The 15581-nt window shown below is 38.3% G+C and overlaps 1 protein-coding gene across 1 annotated transcript in view; it reads left to right on the forward strand.

The window, feature by feature from the left end:
* The window catches only part of usp34 (ubiquitin specific peptidase 34), a 723586-nt gene that overhangs the window by 681925 nt on the left and 26080 nt on the right, over positions 1-15581 (forward strand). The window contains 1 exon segment of the mRNA XM_051919324.1: positions 5705-5861. Within this exon segment, the coding sequence (XP_051775284.1) occupies positions 5705-5861 (157 nt within the window).

Here is a 15581-nt window from a genome sequence, read left to right on the forward strand (position 1 = left end):
ACTGATCTTGATTTTGCCAGTGAGGCTGTGATCTGAACAGAGTCAATGAAGGCTGTAATTGGGGCTCTCGAGAAACTGAGAAATTAGTCAGAGTGTCTAGGCTTGCAAATGTTCTGGATAAAAACCAAGATCCAGGCATTTAATGACTTCTTAGGCACAGCCATCAGCAGTGTGTCTGTCTATGGAGAGAGTGTTGACCTCATCGAGAGGTTTACTTACCTCGGCTGCAATATTCATGTCTCTGGTAACTCTTCCTGTGTAGTCAGTGGACAGATTTGGAGAGCATAGGTGGGGGTCATGAGGTCATTGGAAAGCGGAGTATGGGGGGGTTTTGGTGGTGCCCCCAATTCCTCTGCAAAAGGATGAAGGTCCAATTCTTTAGAATCCTGGTGCTTCCTGTTTTGCTATATGGTTGTGAGACGTGGACGCTATCCAGTAACCTGAAACAAACGCTGATACTGTTTCTCTTCATAGAATCTTTGGGTACCACTCGTTGGACTTTGTGCTGAATGAGCGGTTCCTCACAGAGTCCCAAATGAGGCACATTACCTGCATCATGAGGGGGTGTCAGTTATGACACTACGGCCATGTGGCACAGTTCTTGTGAGGATGTTCCAGCTTGCAGGATCCTCATTGTTGAGGACCCAAGCAGCTGGATGAGGCCGAGGAGACACCCACTTGATACCTAGCTGTGGCAGATAGATGGTCATTTCTGGGGGCTGGGACTGGACAGCGTGTCTACCTTGGGGGTTGCCAACTGGGATCCCGAGCTGTTTCGTTATGTGGTGGGTGTGGTAATGCACTGTATCAGTGCATGCTCTCCAACCTAACTGACCTGAATGGTTTTATGAACATGACAAAAAAAAAGACTACAAGATGTTGACTTGGCCTCCAGATTCAACAGATCTCAATCCAGTTGAGTATCAGTGGATTATGCTGGAATAAGTCCGATCCATGGAGGCCCAACCTTGCGACATACATGACTTAAAGGGTCTGCTGTTAACATCTTGGTGCCAGACACCACAGGAAGTTTTCAAAGGTCTTTTGAAGTCTGTGCCTCGACGGGACAGAGCTGTTTTGATGTCATGAGACTGATCTGTATGTGTCACCACTCAAATCTATTTGAAGAAAGAACTTAACATGAATAATTGCAACAATTATCATATAAAGTACACCAGCAGACTACAAACTGGAACTGTCATTTAAAAACCTTGTGATTAAGGTTGCGTCCACTCCATTTTTTCATTTTAAACTAAAACGATTTCCATCCACACTGGCACTTTCATATGTGCTCGAATGCTGTGAGATTTTTGAACATTTCAAGCCAGCTTATTTTCTGAGTCAGTTTAGTGTATCTATTGTTGTTTGCTGTTTCATATGCAGTGTGAGAGTGGTTGCGATGCCCAGTTCCATCTCATGGTTGGACTGTGGCACGATTGGAAGAACGTCTGTCACATCAGAAATTTTAGTCAGTTGTCTTGTAGTGTGAATAGTCTCATAACCGGATTTTCTGATATTGCTATGAAACTTCCTATCTGGCTCTGGAGAGCATTTTTAGAAGTTTACCCAGGTTGAAAACCATGGTGAGTGTTGATGAAAGGTGAAAACGGAAACAAAAATGTAGTAGTATGGATGATGCCTAATGTACAATGAACACTGATTTATACTGAAATTAGAATTTTACATATGGACAAACTGATGTAATTTAAAAGAAAAAAAAATCAATTTGCTGCTCATATTTAGCTGCAAAAGAAAAGACCAATGTCATAAAAATAAAAAGTATGAGGATTACTGGATGTTTCCCTGCCATGGTCAATTAACATAGAATTACCATATATCATTGTTTGAGACCTGATTAGTGGTTAACATGTTTTGCTTGTGTTTGAAATTTAATAGTGTATCAGATTACTAATGTGATTTACCAGTTGCGTCATTTCCTTCATTCTTTTATTCCTGCTTTTTCATGGGTGTCTCTTTTCTTATTATGATAGTACTCTTTGTTTCTTTACACTTTTTCTTAGTACGATGTTTCGTGTACAAATAGATATTGCAACCTTTCTTGCTGCAGCCTTCCTGAGAATAAAAGAATTTATTTGATGCCAAGGCTATTAGTCACTTGTACATTTTATGTATCTAACCTTATAAACGTAGGAACTGATTATCGGTTGCTTGCTTCAGTATTTATGAACAGTCAAAGATCCAATCTAAAAGAAATTCATAAATGCATAGAATTTAGAATTCATTTCTGAGTTTGCTTTCAACTGGAAAACATAATATGGCTAATTTTTGTCTTTTTGTCCTCAGGAAAAAGTATATTTTACTTATCATGAATCTGATTGATAAATACATAGCTGAATTCTAAAGATTTCAGATAAATGTAAATGTTTAGTGCTTTTGTGAAAACCTCCATTAACCAAGTACCCTTGAGATACCCCTAACATCTAAAGGAAGCTGTGGAAGGTTATTTTAACCTCTTTTATCACAGGCTTACATAAGGCTGCAGGAAAATGGTTGGCATAGATCTCTGAATGGGTCTAAAAAGGTAATGCATTCATGGGGAAGGAGGGGAAGGAAAGCAAGAACAGTATAGCAGTTTTTGCATGTGATTCAAGTAAAAAAAAGTCAGGCTAAATATTTGACCTTCTTTAAATTTGTAAAGCTGGTAAGTCCTTCTTTTGGATGTTTTCTCACTTACAAAATACAGTTGAAATAGGAAGTTTACATACACTTAGGATGAATTCTTTAAAACTCGTAAAATTTTATATCCCCTCCACAGATTTTCTACTAATAAACTGTAAATTTGACATATCGTTTAAAATGTCAGCTAAACAAATAATAATTTTTTCCAACACTGTTCACAGACAGATTATTTCATTTTTTTATTGACTATATCACAATTCCTGTGGGTTACAACTTTACATACAGTTTGTTAACTATGCAATGATGTGAAGCCTTTAGGCAATTGGACAATTAGCTTCTGAGAGCGAATTAGCCTAATTGGAGTCAACATGTGGATGTATGTTAAGGCCTGTCATCAAACTCTCTGCCTGTTTGCTCGACATAATGAGAAAATGAAAAGAAATCAGCCAAGACCTCAGAAAAAAAAAACTGTGAACCTCTGCAAATATGGTTCACCCTTTAGAACAATTTCCAAATACCTGAAGGTTCCTTGTTCATCTGTACAAACAAAAATTCCTAAGTATAAACACCATGGGACCACTCAGCCGTCATACCACTTGGGAAGGAGGTGCATTCTATCTCCTAGAAAAGAATTTACTTCGGCACGAATAGTGCAAATCAATCCCAGAAAAATAGCAAAGGAGCTTGTGAGATACTTGAGGAAACAGGTATGCAACTATCTATGTCCATAGTAAAACAAGTCCTATATCAACATAACCTGAAAGGCTGCTCAGCAAAGAAGAAGCCACTGCTCCAAAGCTGCCATTAAAATTGTCAGACTCCAGTTTGCAATGGCACATGGGAACAAATATCTTGCCTTTTGGAGAAATGTCCTCTGGTCTGATGAATCCAAGATTGAACTGTTTGGCCATAATGACCATCATTATGTTTGGAGGAAAATGGATGCTGAGGCTTGAAAGCCAAAGAACACCATCTTAACTGTTAAAAACTGGGTTGGGGCCTCATGTTGTGGGGGTGCTTTGCTGCAGGAGGGACTAATGCACTGCATAAAATAGATGACATCATGAGGAAGGAAAAATATGTAGATATGCTGCATCAACATCTCAAGAGCTAAGCAAGGAAGATGAAGCTGTATGACAAATGGGTCTTCAAAAATGAGCAATAACCCCAAGCATACCTCCACAGTTGTGCCAAAATGGCTTAAGGTCAACAAGGTCAAGGTATTGGAGTGGCTATCACAAAATTGTTTTTGCACTGCACAAAGTAGATGTCTTAAACGATATTCCAAATTTATAGTTTGTTAGTATAAAATTAGTGAAGGCTTTATAAAGTGAGTTTTAAATTGTGTATGTAAAGTGTATGTAAACTTTTGACTTCAACTGTAGTTTCTAAAAAGAAGAGGCGGGGTATTTTGTACCAGACACTGAAAAATAAATAAATAAAATTTACATATTGTATAGATAAACTTGGTTTTGTTTTCCTGTTTTGACTTGATTTTTTTGTCTCTGTCTATAATCTGTATATATAAAATTCTTTTCGCATTTGAAACGGAAATTGCATATGAGCGTTTGAAACGGAAATTATGTATGACCACAGAAGAACAGGAAAAACATTCTTAATAAACCTGATTCTTGCCGAGAGAGCGAATGGTGACATAGCTCTGGCTGTAGCGTCATGGGGAATCGCTTCTACATTATTAGATGGAGGCCGTACAGCACATTCGGCATTGCAATTACCATTAAACCTCGCTCACGACAAAAATCCAATTTCCAACATACGCAAGGGCTCTGGAAAGGCAAATGTCTTGCAACATTCAAAGATAATAGTTTTCAGATGAGTGCACCATGGCACATAAAAGAGCTTATGAAGCCTTGAACCGAACAATGCAAGATCTCAGAGATCCTACCAAAATAATGGAAGGTACTGTCGTTTTACTCGCAGGAGATATTCGTCAAGCATTACCAGTTATTCCACAAGGGACACCAGTGGATGAACTCAACGTGTGTTTAAAATCCATGCTTCTCCCACGGTCAGTTATATGTCGCGTGTTCTCGGGTAGGTACACCAAAAAATTTATACACGTAATGGGCAAACAAAAAATGTAGTATACCCGAAAGCACTGCAGTAGTACTCAATGTATCTTTACCTATTAAATGTTAATGTTTTACTTTTAATAATTTATACGCTTCTTATATGTTGTTCAAATTCTTTTATCACAATACCAGTAACGGTGCACTGCACGATAACGTGCAGTGAATAGATAGATAGATAGCATACACTTGACTTGAGCATTCATAGTATTCATCCTTTCTCTGTACATTTAGCATTCATTTGCTCAGAGGTTGATGTGCTTGCTGCTTCCTGAGCAGCTCTTCTTTACTCCACCCTAGCAGCCCGCTGCTTCTTTCGTTGGCATCTTTTCGCGTTAAAACTGATTCAGTTAGTTTTTGTGTTGCAATTACTTAGTAAGTTTTCTTTAACCTTTCACTTAATCTAGCACTTAAGTCTTCAGTCTGCCTCAAGAATGATTAGCGAGGGTGGTAGGGAATGAGAACGGCGCCCATACGCATGTGCCTCACGGCCGCCCGGCTGCGCGCTGCCAAGAGTTGATTCTACAATAAAATAAAATAAAGATAAAAAGAGTAATAAAATCATCACCCCGAAAGTGGATAGTAGACGTCACATAGTATATGTGTACCAAATTTCAAGTCAATAGGTGAAACAGTTTGCAAGCTACAGGTGATTTAAAATCCTGGATAGTCAAACGAACAGCGTATTATAGAAGAGGATTTTACTGTTTAATAATTTTATATTTATATGCAATGTGCTTCTTATATATTACTTCATATTCTCATGATAATGATGTTAATAATGTTGTTTATATTGATTTCTATGTTATTGTAAGTGCTCTTTATTTGTTGAAAAATAAAACTGGCAATTACCAAACTTATTTTATAAATACTACATTTTATTTTTTTCCCTTGCATTCAGTGAGTGAAGCCACTGGTTAATCAGCTAGCAATATAATAATAATCAAATGTTTATTAAACTTTCTGTTTTTTAGGATTTACAGGCCTTTATCTTGATGCTTTCTGTACATACCCCAAAACAGTTAGACCCTGCTCTCATCCCTGCCTTACAAGATTTACTGAATAAATGTAGAGCATGTCTGCAACAAAGAAATACCCAAGAATTGGAATCTAAAGAAGGAAAATCAAAAGGTATTAAATAAATATTTCTAAAATTAACATGCATATTCTGAAACTTGGACAAATGTTGACAGATTTCTCTGCTTTATATTTAATAATTTTTATATACTGTAACAGTGTACCCATTGCTTAACTTGTTTGTGTTAAACTGTTAATTTGATTATGATGCCACAGTGCTATCTTAGTATACGTTTTTGCTACTTGTAAAAGATACTGCTAAAGGGATGTAAGCAGACACACAAACGCTGGTGAATCATGTCTTCTTCGTATCTTGTTGTCACTTGAATTTTTTTTCCAGTTTTATTCTTGAATAAAAACATACTTGATTTGTTAAACCTTTGGGAAATTGTTTAGTTTATAATCCAGTAACCACTTGAATGACATCAAATCTGCATCTGCCTCTCTCGCGCATACACACACACATTCATACATGAAAACACTAGCGTGGAGAATTGTTCGCGTACAGAATGCAGGTGGTCGCAAAATAGTCGCAATTTAGTTACGGTGCCAAGCCGAGTTGTGTTGCGGTGCAGCAGTCTATTACCCAGTGAAAACGATGTGAAGAAGTTGTGTGTTGTTATGGTTCTGCCTTTGTTCAGAAATGGCTCCATAAGCTTTATGACTACAGTCTCGGAAAGTCTTTCTCCCATGGAACAATTGGGGTTCCCAATTTCCTAAATAAGGAGTGACATTGCACATGTACCTCGTCTCCAAATCTGCCACAATCCAAAACTTTATGCCAAATTTGTCTGGCTTGGTTGAGATATACTGCAAGAAAGGACAACGGACCTTGGTTGGAAGCACTTGCTCATCAACAGTAATATGTTGCACTGGATTGTAAGTCAAAACACAGTTCTCAACAAAACTTTTCTAGATGTCTGAGATTATAGCAAATATGTTGTTTTTTACACGTTCTGCGCAGGTGTCTTTGTTGTCAAAGCACAAATGCTGCATGATAGTCTGATAGCAGTAACAGGACATCGTATATTTGATTTCCGGTACAACAAATAGTTCTGACCAGGCATCAACCACAGCACCAACTGTGGTCATTGCTACTCTTGTGAAAAGAATGGAGATAACTCAGAAAGGAATAGACAAGTTCGTTGTACCATGTGAATGTGACTGAGAGAATAAAACTGAATTAAAAAAAGAAATAAACGCTAACTTTTACAAGTAGCAAAAATTTTCACAGGGTGTTACAGACTCAAACCAAATGTATGCTTTTATGATTTACAGTAAGAGTAAGAATAATAGCAGCTCACTACTGAAAAAGGTAAATAAGGAGGGGACAACTCAGATTCGACCCACAACCTCTTTTGTATCTGACTTGACTTCAGCTACCTCAATGGGGAATGAGTGAGCAGACTGCTTACTGCTTCTGCTGATTGACACATTTGCTAAACAAAGACACTGAAGATGAGGCACGAGGGAATTTAAGATGACTCTTCATTGCAAATATTTTCATAGGCTTCATGTATTTTAGTGTTAAGATCTACCAAATAGAGCTTTTGCTAAGCAAAAGGCCATGTCAGTATTTGTCTGCACCTGGATATATCTTGAAGTATCACCATCTGTAGAGAAGTAAGAGGAACAAAATTAAAGAACAACAGCTTAAACATTATTAATGTTCATTTATTTGAATTCCATACTTTTTAGATGTCACATTTGTTATTAATATGTAAATGCTGTCTTTAGCAGAAAAATCTTTTTTTAAATGTCAATCAATTCCGTGCCTTCAGGCAGCGGTTTCACTGACATTATTTTTGTTTAATCAGTAGCCATCAATCAGCGATTCCTGATTATGTTTGCAGTAACAACAGGTTAAGCAAAAGAGAGCAATTGAGACTGTCAGTTTCTAGTATCAATCTGCATGTCCACCTAAGAAAGAATAATCCTCTGACATGTGCTGGGTAATCTTTTACATTGTACCATGTTCATTGCTCACAGGGAACATCTTTACTAGATGCCCAATTTACATTACCTTCTCATCTTAACCTAGAGAAGCAGCATCCTTCCTTCTCCTCGATCCTCCTGAATTTCACAACTTATTACTCTGAATTGGAAAATGACCTCTGCAACTTTGCCCCTTAACCTCATTTCTGCTGCTTTTACCAACAGACTTGTTAGTTCCATAAAGGACCAAAGCTCTTGGCTGTGAATTTACACTGGCTTGCACCTGTCTGACCACTGAGGTACAAAGAGCCATACTGTATATTCTACCCATGAAAACTACAAACAGAAGAGAAAAGACACACCTGTAGCCAAGTCTTATTCCACAAACACAAGGATTATTTTTCCCTTGATTCACTGTCATATGATGGGACACCTCTATGTACCCTTACCCAGAATAAAATTGCTACAACAAAATCCTATATCAAATCAAGGACTTTATTTCAACTCAAATAATAGTAGGTATAAATATGTAAGAACTCATAAAAAATCAATGTCTTTAAAGATTACAGTGCTCAAGCACCCAAATGCAATTCTAAAAGTCCCCTATAATCGATATATCTCTGGCCAACAGGCAGCTTTATACCTCCGTTTTGTGGTACTTCCAGTGTAGTCCCTGGAACTACTTCCAAAGTCAGAAATACCCCAGAAAGTGTTTTTCCTATCTGCTCTACTGGTGGCTCCAGGTCTCCAGAGACTATTTATTCAAGTGACAGACCCTTCTTCGTCAAGCGAAACAGCTGTTTACCAGTGAACATCAGATTCCCAACCCCTCACCCCCGTATTTTCACCATCTTATAATGTAGGAAAACACCTTTGTCTTCATGCCCATGCCCTGTAATTTTCATGATAATCTAGTCCCCAGAGTAATCATTTCATCAGAAACTTAAAAGAACTGACATGCACTAATGGAGGATACTCCTTAATATCTTGCCCTTGGCATTGTATGTCATTTTCTAGTGGAGGCAAGTTCACTTTCACATGATCAATTTTGGCAAACCTCCCTGGTGTTCAATCCTTATTTTGTGCTTTTTTGTCCTCCCTTGTACTACCTTGCCACATCAGCACCTAGTCACAGTGGTTTTAAGCTTTCATAATTTCCACAAAATCTCTAAACTACGGTGTCAAACTTGTAAGATCCCTCCATTAATCAAACAAGGACAAAAAGCTGATCCACAGTTCTACAGTCAGTGCAGAATTTTATTTATTTTTTCTATAATTCTATTGATTTTATTGAAATCACACAACATTCCATACAAATAGATCAATTTTACAAAAATAGGATTGAAAACAAATCAACCCCCACCTCCGAAAAAGAGAGAATGGGCAGCAGAATAAAATGTAAAGCTAGTAAAAATAAGTAAATAGATAAATTAATAAGTGAATAAAGATAAATGGAGAAGAAAAAGAAATGGGGAGAAAATCTGCTTCCTTAGTGCTTTAAAAGCTTAATCTAAAATGTTATTGATTAGATCCTTTCAGGTTTTGAAAAATTTCTGCACAGATCCTCTAAGTGAGAATTAGATTTTTTCCAGTTTCAAATAATATATAACATCAGTTACCCACTGACTTAAAAGAGGAGAGTTAGGATTCTCCCAGTTTAGCAAGATAAGTCTACGTGCCAATAGTGTAGTAAAGGGAATCAAAGTTTGTTTGTCCTTCTCCACTTTAAGCCCATCTGGGAGTACACCAAACACAGTTGTTAATGGGTTAGGAGGGATTGTGACACCAAGGCTGTCTGAAAGGCATTTAAAAATTTTGGTCCAGAATGATGTTAATTTGGTGCAGGCCCAAACAATGTGGCCCAGTGAGGCTGGAACTTGATTGCAACATTCACAGGTTGGATCTTGCCGTGGAAACATTTTGGACAATTTTAAACAAGACAGATGTGCTTATGGAGCTTGAGTGAGTTCTCTGCATTGCTACCTTCCTCTTCTTTTCTGAGATGTTGAGTGAGAGATACTTTTCCCACTGTCCTCTTGGATCTTTGAAAGGGAGGGACTGTAAAATGGTTTTATATATTGCAGAAATGCTGTCCTCGAAACTGAGCAATATTTTTTCCAGCATATAGGGAGGTGGGATGTGAGGAAAACTGGGCAGGTTCTGTTTTTAACAAAGTTTCTAATTTGAAGGTAGTGAAAGAAATGTGTTGCTGGAAAGTTAAATTTGGAATGTAATTGTTCGTAGGATGCAAAGACGTTGTCTATGTACAGATCTCTAAGTGATTTAATCCTAAATGTTTTCCATACATTAAAAACTGCATATGTTTGCGAGGGTTGAAATAGGTGGTTCTCGTGCAGAGATGCCACTGATAAAAGATATCTTAAAAATGCTTCCTACATTGGTTCCATATTCTGAGTGAGTGAAGCACAACTGGGTTGTTAGTATATTGGCAATAACTTGCATTTATTGGGGCACAAAGCAAGGAATATAAAGAAGTACTGCAGGATTTTATTTCTATTGCGGACCAAGCCTGTATATGTTCATCTATTTGTGTCCATGTCCAGGTTTTTATAGCTTGTATATTTGCTGCCCAGTAATAAAATTGAAAGTTAGGTTTAGCCATGCCACCTTCTGCCTTTGTAGGGTCACTCTTTGGATACGTGGATATTTTGAATTCCAAATAAATGTGGTTAAAAAATGATTTATTGATGTATAGTACTGTGCAAAAGCTTTAGGCAGGTGTGGAAAAAATGCTGTAAACAAAGAATGCTTTCAGAAATATAAATAATGATTGTTTATTGTTATCAATTTACAAAATACAAAGTGAGCGAACAAAACAAAAATCTAAATCAAATCAATATTTGGTGTTACTACCTTTTGCCTTCAAACCAGCATCAATTCTTTATAGGTACACTTGCACAAAGTCAGGGATTTTGTAGGATTATAGTCAGGTGTATGATCAACCAATTATACCAAACAGGTGCTAATGACCATCAATGTCACACGTAGGTTGAAACACAGTCATTAACTGAAACAGAAACAGCTGTGTAGGAGGCTTAAAACTGGGTGAGGAACAGCCAAACTCTGCTACCAAGGTGAGGTTGTGAAAGACAGTTTCATGTCATGGCAAGATTGAGCACAGCAACAAGACACAAGGTAGTTATACTGCATCAGCAAGGTCTCTCCCAGACAAAGATTTCAAAGCAGACTGGGGTTTCAAGATGTGCTGTTCAAGCTCTTTTGAAGAAGCCGAAAGAAACGGGCAACGTTGAGGATCGTAGACGCAGTGGTCGGCCAAGGAAACTTAGTGCAGCAGAGGAAAGACACATCAAGCTTATTACCCTTCGAAATCGAAAGATGTCCAGCAGTGCCATCAGCTCAGAACTGGCAGAAACCAGTGGGACCCAGGTACACCCATCTACTGTCCGGAGAAGTCTGGCCAGAAGTGGTCTTCATGGAAGAGTTGCAGCCAAAAAGCCATACCTCCGACGTGGAAACAAGGCCAAGCGATTCAAGTATTCACGAAAACATAGGAACTGGGGTGCAGAAAAATGGCAGCAGGTGCTCTGGACTGATGAGTCAAAATTTGAAATATTTGGCTGTTAGCAGAAGGCAGTTTGTTCGTCGAAGAGCTGGAGAGTGGTACAATAATGAGTGTCTGCAGCAACAGTGAAGCATGGTGGAGGTTCCTTGATCGTTTGGGGCTGCATTTCTGCAAAATGAGTTGGAGATTTGGTCAGGATTAATGGTGTTCTCAATGCTGAGAAATACAGGCAGATACTTATCCATCATGCAGTACCATCAGGGAGGCGTATGATTGGCCCCAAATTTATTCTGCAGCAGGACAACGACCCCAAACATACAGCCAAAGTCATTAAGAACTATCTTCAGCATAAAGAAGAACAAGAAGTCCTGGAAGTGATGGTATGGCCCCCACAGAGCCCTGATCTCAACATCATCGAGTGTGTCTGGGATTACATGAAGAGACAGAAGGATGTGAGGAAGCCTACATCCACAGAAGATCTGTGATTAGTTCTCCCAAGATGTTTGGAACAACCTGCCAGCCAAGTTCCTTAAAAAACTGTATGGAAGTGTACCTAGAAGAATTGATGCTGTTTTGAAGGCAAAGGGTGGTCACAACAAATATTGATTTGATTTAGATTTCTCTTTTGTTCATTCACTGCATTTTGTTGATTGATGAAAATAAAAGATTAACACTTCCATTTTTGAAAGCATTCTTTGTTTACAGCATTTTTTCACACCTGCCTAAAGCTTTTGCACAGTACTGTATATTGGAATGTTTTGAAATAAAAAGAGAAGCTTAGGGAGAATATTCATCTTAACAGTTTTAATTCTTCCAGCTAAAGTGAGATGAAGGGTTGATCATCTATGCAAGTCTTGCTTAATTTTTTCCATACAGACACCAAAATTTTGTTGATAAAGAGCTTTATGTTTACTTGTGATGTTTACCCCTAGATATTTAAACTTATCTGCAATGATAAAAGGGAAGGTGTCCAATCTAATATTGTGTGCTTGAGAATTCACTGGAAAGAACACCCTTTTAGTCAAATTAATTCTGAGACCAGAATCTTTTGAAATTCTGTTAGTGCTGTTAGGACTGCAGGCACAGTATTTTGTGGGTGTGATATATACAGTACCATATCATCTGCATATAGAGAAATTTTCTGTTCAAGTCCTTCTCTGATAATCCCCTTTATCTCATATAAGCATTTTGACAGTGAAATGCCAGTGGCTCAATGGCGATTGCAAAAAGTAGTGGTGACAAGGGGCATCCTTGTCTGGTACCACGTTCTAGTTTAAAGTAGTCTGAGTTAATGTTAATACAAAGTGAAGCTTCTGGACTGGTATACAAAAGTTTGATCCATGCACAAATGTTCAGGCCAAACCCAAATTTCTCCAATGTAGTGAAAAGGTAGTTCCATTCAATCATATCAAATGCTTTTTCTGCATCCAAGGATAATAATATCTCTGGGATGTTTGTCTTTGCAGGTGAATATATTACATTAAACAGGCATCAAAGATTGGATGCTAAGTGTCAGCCTTTAATAAATCCTGTTTGATCTTGTGATATTACCGAAGGCAGCACCTTCTCCATCCATCTAGCTAGGACTTTGGAGAGTATCTTAACATCATTATTCAGAAGTGAAATTGGTCTGTAGGATGCACATTGTAATACTTCCTTATTTTGTTTGTGAAAGACGGTGACTAAAGCTTGCGAAAAGTTTGAGGTAGAATTTTGATTGTCTCTAGCTTCTGTGAATGTTGCTAATAAAAGGGGAGCTAGCTGAGTGGAGAACTTCTTATAAACTTCGGTAGGGTAGCCATCGAGGCCTGCTGCTTCCCACTCTGAAGTGACTTTATAGCAGCTAGTAATTCTGATAGTGCCAACGATTTACCAGTTCCTCTGCACTAAGAGTATCTATTTGTGGTATCTGTAATGCGTCCAGAAATGCATTAGATTGTGTCTTGTCTTCTTTAAACTCAGTATAATATAAGGATTTATAGTAGTCTTTAAATAATGTGCATTATATTTTTATGGTCAATGATTTTGTCTCTGTTTGTGTTGGTGATTGCTGGGATTGCATGCGAACTTCTTGCTTGTGGATTTGTTGAGCTAAGACCTTATTAGCTTTCTCTCCATGTTCATAGTAATGATGTCCTGATTTATAAATGAGTTGTTCAGTATCTTTAGTTGTCGAGAGGTTGAGATCGGAATGCAGAGCCTGCCTTTTCCAATGAAGAGCCTCACTTGGACACCTGGCATGTTCTTGGTCCATTCTAGTAATTTTGCTGGTTAGCTTTGATACATTCTTGGTTTCCAGTTTATTTCTATGGGAAAGATATGAGATAATCTGTCCTCCTTAAGAAGGCCTTCAGGGTTTCCCAGAGTATTCCTGCAGAGACATCTGAGAGATGAGTATGTGAGGCATAATGATTTTAGCTCCAAGATCAGAGGGACATGGTCGGAAATAGCAATAGCGTCGTACTTGCAGGATTTAATTGTAGGCAAGAAATGGTTATCTACAAAGAAATAATCAATTCTTGAGTAGCAATGATGCACTGGTGAGTAGAAGGAATATGTTCTTGAGTTTGGGTTTAGAAATCTCCAGGAATCTGATAAGTTGTGGTCAGTTACAAACTGTGTAAATTGTCTTTGCAGTGTTAGATGTCATCGCCTCTGTGACAGGAGACCTATCTAGGCCTGGATTTAAAGCACAATTAATGTCCCCAGCCATTATAATTTTATGAGTGTTCACATTGGGAATGGATGCAAATACATTTTGGATGAAGTCCCTAGCATCCACATTGGGTGCATAAACATTTATCAAAATCACTTTACAATTAAATAATTACCTATGACAATCATGTATCTCTCTTCAGGATCAGATGCAACATCTGATACTACAAATGAGACTGTTCTATGGATAAAAATTCCCACACCTCTAGTTTTTTTTTGTAAAGCTGGAATGGAACATTTGCCCAGTTAAGTCTTTTTGCAGCCAGAACTGATCCTTGCTTTTTAATAAGTGGGTCTCCTGTAAAAATACTATTTTAGCGTTTAGACCTGTTAGGTGAGAGAATACTTTCTTTCTTATTAATTCGTGATTCAAGCCTTTAACATTTCAGCTCACAAAGTTAACTGTCCTGTTTTGGAGACATTGATTCTGAATTTTTGATGTCATTTTGTAGTCTTATCTGAAAGTGAGACAGCTTTGACCTTAATTTCCAGTTTTCCCAGGGGTTATTGCCATGCAGTCTATTGTTACGTTGGTAATCTATATATATAAAATCCCTGTGTGCGTCCAGGTGTCCGGGTGTGGGTGTCTTCTGGTGAAGGTTGCGCGGGGCACGGTGCGATGCGCGATTAAACTGTCAGAGAAAGTTAGAGGCGTTTTACGGAAATACAAACCAGTATTACTGCAAAGAGGAAATTAAAGGTACACAATACAGTGACGCATATTACAGCCACATACAAGCCAGTATTACTGTCGGAGGAGATTAAAGGCATATTACCGATGCGCACGCCTGTATTACCGCCAGAGAAAATTAAAGGTATATTACAGACGTACAAGACAGTATCCTTCAATAAGGGCGCGCACAGGCATCCTTTAATAAGGGCGCAAACAAAAAGGCAATCTTCAAAAGGGCGACCTCAATTGGGCGCAGCGAATAAAGGCACGCGTAAATAAAGATCTGCACCTTTGTTGCTCTTCACATATTCCAGAGCCATTTGAATTAAATTATCTACAAACGCCTTTATTCGCAGCGCTTAATTGAGGTCGCCCTTTTGAAGCTCGCCTTTTTGTGCACGCCCATATTGAATAGAGCCGTACAAGACAGTATTACTGTCACAGAAAATTAAAGACACACAATACACGGCGGCAGCCCACAAAGAACGGTCAGCTCAGCAAGTAAACATCAACAAAAGAAAGGCTGAAAGAAAGAAAAAATACGACCACCAAAAAGAATGAGGTCAAAGTCCCTTGCCATTTAATATAGACTGTTCCTACTAATGTTTATGCACTACTGTTCTAGCGCCTGTTATTGTAACAGGCTAAATGACTAGTTATAATTATAAGGATTAAAAGGATAGATTAGAGATAGCTAGCTCTCTTTCTCTCCCTCCTTAGTCCTAAGACACACACACCCCCCCCCCCCCCCCCCCCCCCCGTTTTGCCTCCCCACTTCACAAAGTCCCAGTCTCTGACATACCTAGAGACAGACCACATCCAAAACAAAAATAAGCCCTCCAGCAGCGGCGTATGAGGATTAAAATTGAAAAATCTATTACTGATACAGTCTAAATACTATAAGCAT

The sequence above is a fragment of the Erpetoichthys calabaricus genome, chromosome 15 (genome assembly GCF_900747795.2).
Source record: "Erpetoichthys calabaricus chromosome 15, fErpCal1.3, whole genome shotgun sequence".
NCBI lineage: Eukaryota > Metazoa > Chordata > Cladistia > Polypteriformes > Polypteridae > Erpetoichthys > Erpetoichthys calabaricus.